Source organism: Tachysurus fulvidraco, chromosome 9 (genome assembly GCF_022655615.1).
Source record: "Tachysurus fulvidraco isolate hzauxx_2018 chromosome 9, HZAU_PFXX_2.0, whole genome shotgun sequence".
NCBI lineage: Eukaryota > Metazoa > Chordata > Actinopteri > Siluriformes > Bagridae > Tachysurus > Tachysurus fulvidraco.
In genome coordinates, this window is record NC_062526.1 from 4,461,686 (window position 1) to 4,476,509 (window position 14,824).

The window sequence follows — 14,824 nt, forward strand, 5'->3', positions numbered from 1 at the left end:
TTCATCACTCACACAGAGTCAAACTGATGTCGTTAATGAAGCGAGTCTCTTCATTTTGTGCCTAATGGACGCCTCGCCTCGCCTCGCTGTTTTCTTTCACCTCGCCTCAAACCTCAGAGGAGCTGAACCGACTGACGCTGCAGCTTTTACTGTGAAAGAGCGTTTCTCTGAGGAATTACCCCCGCACTTGTGCAGCTTTCACACTCTAAACCTTTCATTTATTTTTATTTATTTATTTATTGCTTCCCTTTTTGCTTCATGTTTTTTTCTGTCACTGTTTAAGGTTCGGCACCACGGGGGGGGGATACTAAATGCTCCGATATGATTTGTCAGTTCAGACGTGAGCAAGATTAATACCGGCGACATGTGACTCGGTTCGGCCAATCAGGATGGATTTTTATTTATTTTATTTTATTTTTATTTTTTTTTTATTTTATTTTTATTTTATTTTTATTTAAGCTGGTCATTTGGTGCATGTCATACAATTATAAAGGGGTTCTTTGACTTGAAAAACTAAAGTACACTTAATTTTTTTGTATTGTATTGTCTATAAAATCCTTTCTGAATTTTAATATAGTTTTTAATTTCTTGTCTGTTCAGAATAACCGTTTATTAAGAAGTTTTGTCTTGACATGCTATAATTGTTTTTCTTTTTCTCTCCTCTTTCTCCTACTCGCAGACTGAGATTAAGCTGATAAGCACTTCTGTGTTTGTGGATCCATATGAGGAGGCAGATGCACAGGTGTGTGTGTGTGTGTGTGTGTGTGTTATTTGAGTGTGTGCTGGGTTTCAGTGTTTGTAATATATGATCTATCATCTTAGACTGATCTATTGTTGTGTGCATGTGCGCGTGTGTGTGTGTGTGTGTGTGTGTGTGGTAGATTGCAGCTGAGCGTGAGAAGGAAGCTCAGAAACAGGAGGAAGAAAGAGCGCAAACATCAGCATCAATCAGCAAAGTTAAAACTGAACAAGAACCCAAAAAGTATCGAGCCGGAGTGGGCAAATATATTAACATGGCTGTCACGTGAGTACACACACACACAAATAAACAGACATAATAAAGAGTAGAAACCTGGGGGAGACTCTGATGGAGACACAGATGAGAAAGACAGAGATAAAGATTCATATGGATGCTGAGACAGAGACACAAAGATGCACAGAGAAACAAAGACTGACACAGGTGGAGACACAGAGAGAGAAAGGGAAATGCAGACAAAGATGGAGCCCCACACACACACACACAAACATGGTTGGAGACGCTGATCCATTGAGACACAGACTCACACAGACAGGGTAAATGAGATGGAGACACACACACACAGGCACTGAAATGGAGACACACACACACACACCAAGAAAGATTAACCAGAGAGTTAAACATTACGGAGTTGAACAAGTATTTTACTTCTATTACTGTAAGGTTATAGTACGTTGGATTGGATGCGTGTGTGTTTGTTTGTGTGTGTGTGTGGGGGGGGTTGTAACTTTGCCCAGAGGGGTTCAGGATATGATCGAGGCTTACTGTGGAAACAGTGGGACATCAGGATAATTATCCTTCAGTTACCCACCGATTCCTGTCCTATTCTTCCTACACACACACACACACACACACACACACAGTCTAAAGAAGCAAAAATTGTTCTGGAGTCATCACACACTCTCTTTTTATTTTATTTCTTTCTCGGTTTGATACACACACACAAGCAACCCAACTATTTGTAGACCTTCAACACACCCGTCTCACACACTCTCATTACTTTTGTCTCCATTAAAAACGTGGCTGTTGACATGCCTTCGCTTTTATCTGTTCAGTAAGCGTGCAGCGACCGACGAGGACAGCAAACCATCTAGCAGCGAAACGGCAGCTAAGAAGCCTAAAGGCAGGACGGGATTCGGAGACTTCAGCTCCTGGTAAAGCTGCTTTTTTTCTGGAGGAGCATCGTGGTACTCAGACTGAACAGAATACCTTCTAACATTTTATAGACATAACCGTGTTATGATTCAGATATTACATCAGAAATTTCCCTGCTCTGGTTTAATGCATAATTTAGTTTTACTGTTTTTTTTTTTTTTTTCTTTCTTCATTTGCTGTCTTTTGTTCCTCGTCTGAGGAAAATTTTCCTTTCACAATGTCGCCTGATATGTTTTATGCTGTAATAAATCATCTTTTCTAAAACCTGCTGTAAGTCGAGTGTTTTTCTCTCTCACCACTTCTACCAGTAAGATTTTTCACTATCCCTCAGGGATCTCGAACATTTTGCCTGCTGAGACCTTCACCTTCCCCATCTTCTCCCTGTGGGCCACTCCGTTGACACTTGGTGTGTTAATTTACCTCATGGAGGTGATTTAAAAATTGGAAAGCCCTTCAGCTATCAGAGATGGAAGTTCCTGTGTGTGTGTGTGTGTGTGTGTGTGTGTGTGTGTGTGTGTGTGTGTGTGTGTGTGTGTGTGTGTAGTAGGGACTCTTAGGTTACAATTGTTTGCAATTCAGATAGAGTTTGTTGCCTATATCATTGTTTTACTTGCTGTAAAAATAAGTGTTTGTATGAGATGATATCTGCTTTATCAGGGCTCAGGGTCTCTGTGGGAAAGGTAGGGTTGGTCAGGAGTGTCGGTGAGAAGGTGGCATTGGTCAGGAGTGTCTGTGGGGGAAAAGGGGGTATTAGACTGAAGTAGCTATGGGAGAAGGTGAGATTGGTCACAAGTGACTGCGGGAGAAAGTTGGATGAGTCAGGAGTGGGACTGGTGAAGAGGTGGGACTGGTCCAGGAGTATGTGTGTGGAAAAGGTGGGATTGTTCCTAAGTGGCTGTGGGAGAAGGTGGGATTGGGGGTGTGAGAAGGTGGGATTGGTCTGGATTGGCTGTGGGAGAAGGTTGGATTAATTGGGTTAGACTGTGGTAGAAGGTGGGATTGGTTAAGAGTGTTGTAGGAAAAGATGGGATTGGTTAAGAGCGTTGTAGGAGAAGGTGGGATTGGTTAAGAGTGCTGTAGGAGAAGGTGGGATTGGTTAAGAGTGCTGTAGGAGAAGGTGGGATTGGTTAAGAGTGCTGTAGGAGAAGGTGGGATTGGTTAAGAGTGCTGTAGGAGAAGGTGGGATTGGTTAAGAGTGCTGTAGGAGAAGGTGGGATTGGTTAAGAGTGCTGTAGGAGAAGGTGGGATTGGTTAAGAGTGCTGTAGGAGAAGGTGGGATTGGTTAAGAGTGCTGTAGGAGAAGGTGGGATTGGTTAAGAGTGCTGTAGGAGAAGGTGGGATTGGTTAAGAGTGCTGTAGGAGAAGGTGGGATTGGTTAAGAGTGCTGTAGGAGAAGGTGGGATTGGTTAAGAGTGCTGTAGGAGAAGGTGGGATTGGTTAAGAGTGCTGTAGGAGAAGGTGGGATTGGTTAAGAGTGCTGTAGGAGAAGGTGGGATTGGTTAAGAGTGCTGTAGGAGAAGGTGGGATTGGTTAAGAGTGCTGTAGGAGAAGGTGGGATTGGTTAAGAGTGCTGTAGGAGAAGGTGGGATTGGTTAAGAGTGCTGTAGGAGAAGGTGGGATTGGTTAAGAGTGCTGTAGGAGAAGGTGGGATTGGTCTGGATTGGCTGTAGGAGAAGGTGGGATTGGTCTGGAGTGGTTGTGGGAGAAGGTGGGATTGGTCTGGAGTGGTTGTGGGAGAAGGTGGGATTGGTCTGGAGTGGTATATTACAATCACACCCCCAGTGTCACCCATATGAGGATGGGTCCCCCTTGAGTCCGGTTCCTCTCAAGGTTTCTTCCTTTACCAATTTAAGGGAGTTTTTCCTTGCCACTGCTGCCTGAGTCACCTCAGACTTGCTCATAGGGGAATAAATACATACACATTGTGAACTATATACATCTAATAATAACCTAGAATTTTTATTCTGTTAATTCTTATTTCTTTTATTATTCGTTAATTCCTTTATCATTAATTATGTTTACCTTCTGCTCTGTGTTTATGTTCTGTAAAGCTGCTTTGAGACAATGTCTATTGTAAAAAGCGCTATACAAATAAACTTGAATTGAATTGAATTGTTTGTGGGAGAAGGTGGGATTGGTCAAGTTCTGAGTGAAACACAGTAATGTTTTATCATTGCTGTGTAGGTGAAGATGCGCCTGTGGGAATTCGCCGTGTACAATGCAGTCTTTTCCTGTGGTAATTCTCAGCTTGTTAAATAGGAGCTATAATAAGAGCTTCCTTCATGAATGTTTTAAGCCACAAAGTGATTGCACCATGTAAATCTATATCCTCAGTAACATGTCACCTTTGTGCAGAACTGCAAGACAGTATATTTACATTCAGCAGAATCGTGTGGTGTAAATTTGCAGCATGTTGTTTTTCAGTTCTGTTCATCAGTACCACATGAACCATGGACTGCTTCTTCTTAAATTTGTTTTGTGAAGATGACAACCAGCAGGAGCTATGACCTGTACGATTATATTACAGCAGAGAATAGCGAGTGCCGGTTGAATTGTCATCTGTGGCGTCATCTGGGATTGTGTGTAGGTGTGAATTACACAAAACTGAGCGTTTAAGTGGCTGAAAGCCTGAATGGACACAAAAAAGTCTGTAATGAAAGGAGAACAAAGCACTTGCTGGGTGTGGGAGTGTTAAGAGCACAGCTGGCTCAGAGATCTGCTGTGTGTGTGTGTGTGTGTGTGTGTGTGTGCGCGCTCCTACATTCACAGTTTGCCTGTTTCACTGACAGCTCAGGTAACAATGATCAGAACTGCTGCTGACACAGAGAGATGTTTCCAGGCTGTCATGGTGCCAAGACCTCTGATCTGTGTGTGTGTGTGTGTGTGTGTGTGTGTGTGTGTGTGTGTGTGTGTGTGTGTGTGTGTGTGTGTGTGTGTGTGTGTGAGAGGGCGAGACAGTATTTCTGGATGTGTATCACTTGATTAATTCACCCTGGGTGTCGTAACAGTGTTGGAATGAAATGAGAACCTTACAATCCCCATGGCTGTGCCTTCGTTATTGAAACTGAGGCGTAAAAACCACGCCTCCTCGTTCCGATTGTTCCGATTGGTTGCAGGAGTTGATGTTCCTTCCGTGACTGAACATGCTTTTTGTTTTTTTTCCCCTTATATCATATCTTGGAGCATTTCCTTCCTCTTGTGCCACGACAAAAGTGGACAATCTTTCTTGAGACTAACGATGTATTATTTTTTTATCCTTTTATAGTTACATTTAATGTTCTACATGACATTTTTGATCCTGTTAACACTGTTGCTATGACGACTATAAACCGTTAAAGCAGGCTTGAAGCTAAAAGGCCTCGGATGAATGTAAAACTTTTATTTATTTGTTATGTATTCTAAAAGAGGGGGGGCACGTTGGCTTAGTGATTAGCATGTTTGTCTCACACCTCCAGGGTTGGGGGTTCGATTCCCGCCTCCGCCTTGTGTGTGTGGAGTTTGCATGTTCTCCCCGTGCCTCGGGGGTTTCCTCCAGGTACTCTGGTTTCCTCTCCCGGTCCAAAGACATGCATGGTAGGTTGATTGGCATCTCTTGAAAATTGTCCGTAGTGTGTGTGTGTGTGAGTGAATGAGAGTGTGTGTGTGCCCTGCGATGGGTTGGCACTCCGTCCAGGGTGTATCCTGCCTCGATGCCCGATGATGCCTGAGATAGGCACAGGCTCCCCGTGACCCGAGGAGTTCGGATAAGCGGTAGTGAGTGAGTGAGTGAGTATTCCAAAAGACTTTTAATGACTTTAGAATCAACACACACACACACACACACACACACACACAGAGCATTTTAATTTTGTCTTTTATTTCCCAGAACTCCAGCATCATTCATCAGAGATACTGCATGTAGCTACGTAGTATGGCGTGTGGGTGGTGTGAGAGCCGTTTAGCCTTCCTGTGACCTGCTCTGTGCTGTAGGATTAAAAGGTACGAGTTTTGGGGAGTAGCAGAATGGTAGTGCTCTTAAAGGCGTGTGAACGAGTCTAGAGCTTAGTCAGGTTTTAGTGGTCTGTCTGTTTCTGCCTGGAGTTCACATATTTTAAGAAAGTAATCTCCATATTTATTCTGCTAGACAGATGAGTCAGCTCTTCACAGCTATCGGTCTGCCTGAATGGCTGTCTGTCTCTCCACCTACCAACACTGTCACTTCCGATACGACAGTTTGTTATGAAAGGTCTGTGCTTTGATGCAGGATGTATAATAGACCTATAAGATATCCTTTCCCTGCACTCGGGTACGTTTGTGTCCTCCTGTAAGAATCGAATACTCACCCTTTATGCTACACTTTAAATCTGAACCTGTTGATTAATTTTCTGTGACTTTATTGGCATCGTTATCGTTTCCATAGCAACGTCTCACCCGTGTATCTTTATGACATGACGACTTGCGTTTTCATCTTATTAACTGTAATGAGACGTGAGGCCGGTGAGAGGACCGGACGGAAATGTTATGTGGCCGTTCCAATTAAATCTATAAAATTGTAATTGCTTGGTTTCTGGCCACATGGCAGCAGCACATCCTGCTAGGATTTCTTCTTTAATGATCCGTGCTTATATCCACATCTATATAGGTTTACAGCAGGTAGTAAGATTTGAGACAGAATCAAATTGATTAAACGTAGAATTTAAAACGTTTGGTTGTTTATATTTTCGTCCAAAACCAGATTAAGAAAAAACGTCATATCCGTCTCGCCCGCTCTCCGTGTCACTCGCTTCCTGTCTTGCCCACTCTCCATTTCACCCGCTTCCCGTCTCGCCCGCTCTCCATTTCACCCGCTTCCCGTCTCGCCCGCTTTCTGTATGACCCACTTCATGACTCGCCCACTTCCCATGTTGCCCGCTTCCCGTCTCCCCGCTTTCCATGGAATCCACCTCCCGTCTCGCCCGCTTCCTGTGTCACCCGCTTCCTGTCTTGCCCGCCCCCCGTGTCGCCCGCCCCCCGTGTCGCCCGCTTCCCGTCTCGCCCGCTTTCCATGTCACCCGCTTCCCGTCTCGCCCACTTCCCGTCTCGCCCACTTCTCGTTTCCTTCCTCTATGTATAAAAGCATTTCAGTTCCAACACAAATCTTCACCTCATACTGTATTCTGTTCTTCATTCTGTGGATGACGGAGATCCTATAAACCATCGCTGCATCACCAGGGTTGCTGCCTAGAGCGTGAGTCAGAGAGAGGAACATTCCTCATTCCTGGTCTCAGATGCTGTCATCCATCAGCGCTGCCTCATACAGTTTGGCTGTGCTCTCCTCTGTTTGTTTCCAGCTGCGTGTTGATTTCTCATGCTGTAACTCAGGATTTCTCGGGTTAACACACCTACTCTGGTCAGAAGCGTATAAGCTGCTAAGAAGGAGTCTTGTCGTATGCTGATATGAAAGGACCGTCCCATCTAAAATCATTTCATATCACTTTATATTTGCACCTACTGTAAATTTTCTTCAGAACAGTGTGTGAGTGTGTGAGTGAATGTGTGTGTGTGTGTGCCCTGCGATGGGTTGGCACTCCGTCCAGGGTGTATCCTGCCTCGATGCCCGATGACGCCCCGTGACCCGAGTAGTTCGGATAAGCGGTAGAAGATGAATGAATGAATGAAAAGTTCTCAGTAACATTATAGAAGATATAAACAGTTATTTCCCTCACCAGCTTCTATTTCTGCTTTCTGTTTTGAATTAATTAAAAATGATTAAAATAAAATGTTGTAATCATAAGTCTCAGGTGTCATTCCTACCAACCGCTGGCTGAAGGTCTGATGCGTACGGCACACAAAACTGGAAACACTTCAGGATTTTGAAGTCGTCAAATCTGATTGATTGGTGAGGAGACGTATGTGTCACGCTATTTAACAGTCCTCCTGATAACAAAGCCATGATGCTCTACTTACTGTAGGAGGATCAGATAAATTCTGGACTTTCCAAATAATGTAAAGTTCACAATCTAGACTCCTTCATTTACATGATTTTCTTAAATCTAAGGTTGCACATGGGTCTGTTTTTGAAGAGACTTCGACTTTTTACACGCCTAAAAACAAAACAGACTGTGATTGGTTGCTTTATGTGTCAGTCAGACATCCTCCTGGGTGATCCTTGGGTGATAAAAGCTGCTATGGATCCCAGACGTTCTGCAGTCAGTCTGAAGCTCTGGATACACAAAACTACTTTACATCTGACGGTTACAACATCCTGACACTGGAGACTCCTTCCATAAAACACAAAGTAAACATCTCCTCATACAAAACTTCACCATTTCAACAATTACACACGTGTTTAATCCACAAAGCATCCCAGTGCTCTGTCCTTATAGAAGTGATGATAAACCTGAGATTTGATTTAATGCAAGAGAAAGCCAATCAGAATGTGGGGATGGTCTGACCACACGGTCCAGGGGATCCACTGGGTCTCGTTTTCCCCCCAGATGGGGTTTGAGTGTATATAACAACATAATTGAAGACCAGCCACATCCCACACACACACACACACACACACACACACACACACACACACACACACACACACACATCCCACACACACACACACTCATGAGGAGGGAGGGACTGGGAACATGAGTTGACATGTTTTCATTACTGGTAAAACACAGCTCAGGCTGTAGACAGAGTGTCTCTTTGTGTGTGTGTGTGTGTGTGTGTGTGTGTGTATATATGTGTGTGAGTGAAAGAGAAGAGAGGAGAGCGAGCGTATGGCACACACATGCTGAGCTTGAAATAAACACCAGGCTAAATTTAGCATTAGCTTAGACCTGAGGCTGTAACTCTTAATGGGTCTGTAATGCTGCAGTAAACCATTCATCATACTGTGCTGTGATGTGGCTCAGTGGAGGAAATGTGTGTGTGTGTGTGTGTTTATATGTGTGTGTGTGTGTGTGTGTGTGTGTGTGTGTATATATGTGTGTGTATGTGCGTGTGTGTACAGTATATATGTGTGTGTGTGTGTGGTGTGTGTGTGTGTGTGTGTGTGTGTGTGTGTGCGAGAGAGAGAGAGACTTACAGGGCAGTTTACAAGCAATTGGACAAAAAAAACAAAAAACTACTGAGCGACTGCAGCCATAAACAGATGCAGAATCACTGGCCTTTAGTTCCTCAACAATTATGGTATATAGTTCCAGTAATAGCGAACATCCTGCACTTTAAAGGAAGTGTTTAAGAAAGTTAAGGGTGGAAAAAAATCCCAAAACCAACGATGTTTAACTTAGATCAAATTAAGAAAAAAAAGTTTTTTTGTTTTTTTTTTACCTAGTTTTTATCAACTGTCCATCAAACGAGAGGGCGGGGCAGTGTGTGAATGGAAGGGCATCGGTAATTGGATGTAGATTGAAGTGTATATTATTTTCAGAACAGTTGTGAGAGGCAAACGTCAATCATTAAAAGAGCGAACATCAGACACCGAGCTAGTCTCTTGACTGATCGACAAAACGGTGTAAGTTTGCCTTTATAACTCTTCCTATAATCTTACGCCTGTTAATTTGTTTCTAGTCCAACATGACTAGAACATGACCACACACGAGCATGCTATATACTCAAACCTTCTCTCTTCCTGTCCTTCTCTCTTCCTGTACCTCCCCCAGCTGAGTCTCTGTGTGTAAGTGTGTGTATGTGTGTGTGAGAGATGGGGAGAGATGGAGAGAACAATATGTGATAACCAGCTGGAGTGTTTCTATATGACTTGATACTGATGCTTTCCATCCTATTTACAAATGACCTCATCTCTCTGTCCTGTGATTGGACAGAGCTCCTGTCTGTCAGGATTAAGCTTTAGGGTAGGAAGAGACACACACGCAGGTAGAGGGTGTGCGTGTGCATGTGTGTGTGTGTGTTGGAGAGTGGACGAGCCAGATCGCACGTCAGCACTGTCACCGTGGTAACGGTCGATGTTGAGAGCTGCTCTGTGAGAGGTGCGTGGGATGCTGAGCAGCTGTGACATCATCCAGGAAAACAACTTCCTGTCCTGCTCAACACACACACACACACACTCAGCAGGAACATATAATTATTTCCTTCCACATCATCATTATAAAGGACAAGATGGGAAACAGCTAAAAATTATGGAGGAACATCTCAAACATCTCGTGTCTGTTTAACACTTCACTCTGTTAGTGAATTACAAACCTAGTAATTACTGAGATGATGGAATGTGTGTGTGTGTGCGGGTAAAAGAGAGTTAAGGGTATGCTTCAACTGAAAATACAACCTATCTAACATGTCTCGATCAAAGATTTCGGTAAATCACTCTTCTTCATTCCTCTCAGAGAAATCTTTGATTGTCTTCAGTATGTATCGATCACCTGCGATCCTCAACGGGTTTTACCGTTAAATCTACACACCCACTCGGACGCCTCGTATCACTTCTGATATAGCTGCTATAAAAAGTCGCTCTTTATTCTCTTACTTAGTTAATAAAAAAACTTAATCAAGGACTAACTTAAAAAAAAAAAACTCTGACACTGGAGACTCCTTTAAAAAAAAGTTTGACTAAATGTTTTTCTCCCGCCTCCGTCTTGTGTGTGTGGAGTTTGCATGTTCTCCCCGTGCCTCGGGGGTTTCCTCCGGGTACTCCGGTTTCCTCCCCCGGTCCAAAGACATGCATGGTAGGTTGATTGGCATCTCTGGGAAATTGTCCGTAGTGTGTGAGTGTGTGTGAGTGAATGAGAGTGTGTGTGTGCCCTGCGATGGGTTGGCACTCCGTCCAGGGTGTATCCTGCCTCGATGCCCGATGACGCCTGAGATAGGCACAGGCTCCCCGTGACCCGAGGAGTTCGGATAAGTGGTAGAAAATGAATGAATGAATGAATAAACGTTTTTCTTATAGAAAAGTTTTTAAATCTGTTTGTTACTACTACACTACAGAAGCAGTAATGTAACAAAGTTTTGTCTGGTGCTCTTATCTGGTGCAACTCATTTTTCCTGCTTAAAGCTGAATGGATGTAAAGTTAAAAATCAATTGTTTTATTTATTGCATTAACCTGCTAAAAGCACTGCTTTGGTCAAAAGAAGATAAAAAAAATGTTAGCTAGAAATGAATGTGAGTAAATCTGTGGTCTAGTGCTAGGCATTAAAGTGTGTGTTTAAATCAGAGTGTGTGTGTGTGTGTGTGTGTGTGTGCGCGCAGTTATGGGTATGTTGCAGTGATGTCATCAGTGGGCTTGAATAGTCGCAGCACTAAAGGCTAATGGAGCTGCCAGACGCACTGCAGAGAGACGAGGACACACGTACATATGCACACGGCACACACACACACACACACACACACACACACACAATTTTCCCCATTTCCATTCCGTGCTCACTCTCTAACATGGGTTTAGCACTCTTCAGATTTAATAGAAAAGTGCATGGCAATGTTTACGTGCAGAAACATGATGAGGTGAAAACTGTAATTATTGCAAGTAGAGTTGTATTTTCTTTCATTTTTATTAATGAAACATTTTCCTGCCTTTTTGCCATTATAATTTCTGTAAAATAATATACCATTAATAATGTTAAATAACAGTGCAGTTTGTGATTGCGTCAGTTCCTAGACGTTGCCATGCTGAGTGCTGTAGATGTGATTAGTTAAAAAATACTGAAAATTTCTGAATTGTATTTTTTTTATTAACCATTACAAAGTGCATTACAAAGCGCTGACACCATTACAAAGTGCGTTACAAAGTGCTGACATGGTTACAAAGTGCGTTACAAAACGTTACAAAGCGCTGACACTGTTACAAAGTGCTGACACCGTTACAAAGTGCTGACACCGTTACAAAGTGCTGACACCGTTACAAAGTGCTGACACTGTTACAAAGAGCTGACACCGTTACAAAGTGCTGACACGGTTACAAAGTGCGTTACAAAACGTTACAAAGCGCTGACACTGTTACAAAGTGCTGACACGGTTACAAAGTGCGTTACAAAACGTTACAAAGCGCTGACACTGTTACAAAGTGCTGACACCGTTACAAAGTGCTGACACCGTTACAAAGTGCTGACACCGTTACAAAGTGCTGACACCGTTACAAAGTGCTGACACTGTTACAAAGAGCTGACACCGTTACAAAGCGCGACACCGTTACAAAGAGCATTACAAAACATGTTACAAAGCAGTGTCAGCACTTTTGTAAACGTGTCGGCGCTTTGTAACATGTTTTGTAATGCTCTTTGTAATGCCGACACCGTTACAAAGCACTGACACGGTTACAAAGTGCGTTACAAAGTGGCGACATGGTTAGAAAGTGCGTTACTAAGGGCCAATGCCCTTTGTAACCGTGTCGGCACTTTGTAACCATGTCAGCACTTTGTAATGCACTTTGTAACAATGTAAGCTCTTTGTAACCGTGTCAGCGCTTTGTAACCGTGTCAGTGCTTTGTAACGCACTTTGTAACCATGTGAGTGCTTTGTAACGCACTTTGTAACCATGTCAGCACTTTGTAACCGTGTCAGCGCTTTGTAACCGTGTCAGTGCTTTGTAACCGTGTCAGTGCTTTGTAACGCACTTTGTAACCGTGTCAGTGCTTTGTAACCGTGTCAGTGCTTTGTAACGCACTTTGTAACCGTGTCAGTGCTTTGTAACGCACTTTGTAACCGTGTCAGTGCTTTGTAACGCACTTTGTAACCGTGTCAGTGCTTTGTAACCGTGTCAGTGCTTTGTAACAGTGTCAGCGCTTTGTAACGCACTTTGTAACCATGTCAGTGCTTTGTAACGCACTTTGTAACCGTGTCAGTGCTTTGTAACGCACTTTGTAACCATGTCAGTGCTTTGTAACGCACTTTGTAACCGTGTCAGTGCTTTGTAACCATGTCAGCGCTTTGTAACCGTGTCAGTGCTTTGTAACCGTGTCAGTGCTTTGTAACCGTGTCAGCGCTTTGTAACGCACTTTGTAACCATGTCAGTGCTTTGTAGCACACTTTGTAACCGTGTCAACGCTTTGTAACCGTGTCAGTGCTTGTAACGCACTTTGTAACCGTGTCAGCGCTTTGTAACCGTGTCAGCGCTTTGTAACCGTGTCAGTGCTTTGTAACGCACTTTGTAACCGTGTCAGTGCTTTGTAACCATGTCAGTGCTTTCTAACGCACTTTGTAACCATGTCAGTGCTTTGTAACGCACTTTGTAACCGTGTCAGTGCTTTGTAACGCACTTTGTAACCGTGTCAGTGCTTTGTAACCGTGTCAGTGCTTTGTAACCGTGTCAGCGCTTTGTAACGCACTTTGTAACCATGTCAGTGCTTTGTAACACACTTTGTAACCATGTCAGTGCTTTGTAACGCACTTTGTAACCATGTCAGTGCTTTGTAACGCACTTTGTAACCGTGTCAGCACTTTGTAACCGTGTCAGCGCTTTGTAACCGTGTCAGCACTTTGTAACGCACTTTGTAACCGTGTCAGCACTTTGTAACGCACTTTGTAACCGTGTCAGCGCTTTGTAACATGTTTTGTAATGCTCTTTGTAATGCCGACACCATTACAAAGCACTGACACGGTTACAAAGTGCGTTACAAAGTTCCGACATGGTTACAAAGTGCGTTACAAAGTGCCAACGTGCCAACGCACTTTGTAACCATGTCGGCACTTTGTAACGCACTTTGTAACCGTGTCAGTGCTTTGTAACATGTTTTGTAATGCTCTTTGTAATGCCGACACCGCTCTGAAAGCACTGACTCGGTTACAAAGTGCGTTAGAAAGTGCGTTACAAAGCACCGACACGGTTGCAAAGTGCGTTACAAAGCGCTGACACCGTTACAAAGTGCGTTACAAAGCAATGACACGGTTGGTTACAAAGTGCGTTACAAAGCGCTGACACGGTTACAAAGTGCGTTATAAAGCACTGACACGGTTACAAAGTGCGTTACAAAGCGCTGACACGGTTACAAAGTGCGTTATAAAGCAATGACACGGTTACAAAGTGCGTTATAAAGCAATGACACGGTTACAAAGTGCGTTACAAAGCAATGACACGGTTACAAAGTGCGTTACAAAGCAATGACACGGTTGGTTACAAAGCGTGTTACAAAATGCTGACACGGTTACAAAGTGCGTTATAAAGCACTGACACGGTTGGTTACAAAGTGCGTTACAAAATGCTGACACGGTTACAAAGTGCGTTACAAAGCAATGACACGGTTGGTTACAAAGTGCGTTACAAAGCACTGACACGGTTACAAAGTGCGTTACAAAGCACTGACACGGTTACAAAGTGCGTTACAAAGCAATGACACGGTTGGTTACAAAGCGCGTTACAAAGTGCGTTACAAAGCACTGACACGGTTACAAAGTGCGTTACAAAGCACTGACACGGTTACAAAGTGCGTTACAAAGCACTTACACGGTTACAAATTACGTTACAAAGCAATGACACGGTTGGTTACAAAGCGTGTTACAAAGCACTGACACGGTTACAAAGTGCGTTCCAAAGCACTGACACGGTTACAAAGTGCGTTACAAAGTGCGTTACAAAGCACTGACACGGTTACAAAGTGCGTTACAAAGCACTGACACAGTTACAAAGTGCGTTACAAAGCACTGACACGGTTACAAAGTGCGTTACAAAGCACTGACACAGTTACAAAGTGCGTTACAAAGCACCGACACGGTTACAAAGTGCTGACATGGTTACAAAGTGCGTTACAAAGCGCCGACACGGTTGCAAAGTGCGTTACAAAGCGCTGACTGACACGGTTACAAAGTGCGTTACAAAGTGCGTTACAAAGCGCTGACACCGTTACAAAGTGCGTTACAAAGTGTGTTACAAAGCACTGACACGGTTACAAAGTGCGTTACAAAGTGCGTTACAAAGCGCTGACACGGTTACAAAGTGCATTACAAAGCACTGACACCGTTACAAAGTGCGTTACAAAGCACTGACACCGTTACAAAGTGCGTTA

General features: G+C 43.6%; 1 protein-coding gene across 1 annotated transcript in view; it reads left to right on the forward strand.

Annotated features, from left to right (window-relative positions):
* ppil2 (peptidylprolyl isomerase (cyclophilin)-like 2) overlaps positions 1–2,176 on the forward strand; it is a 34,871-nt gene extending 32,695 nt beyond the window's left edge. Inside the window, exons 18-20 of the mRNA XM_027162865.2 lie at positions 680–742; positions 882–1,024; positions 1,813–2,176. Of these exons, the coding sequence (XP_027018666.2) occupies positions 680–742; positions 882–1,024; positions 1,813–1,915 (309 nt within the window). The 3' untranslated portion in view covers positions 1,916–2,176. The remainder of the gene's footprint in view (positions 1–679; positions 743–881; positions 1,025–1,812) is intronic.
* Positions 2,177–14,824: the final 12,648 nt, after the last annotated feature.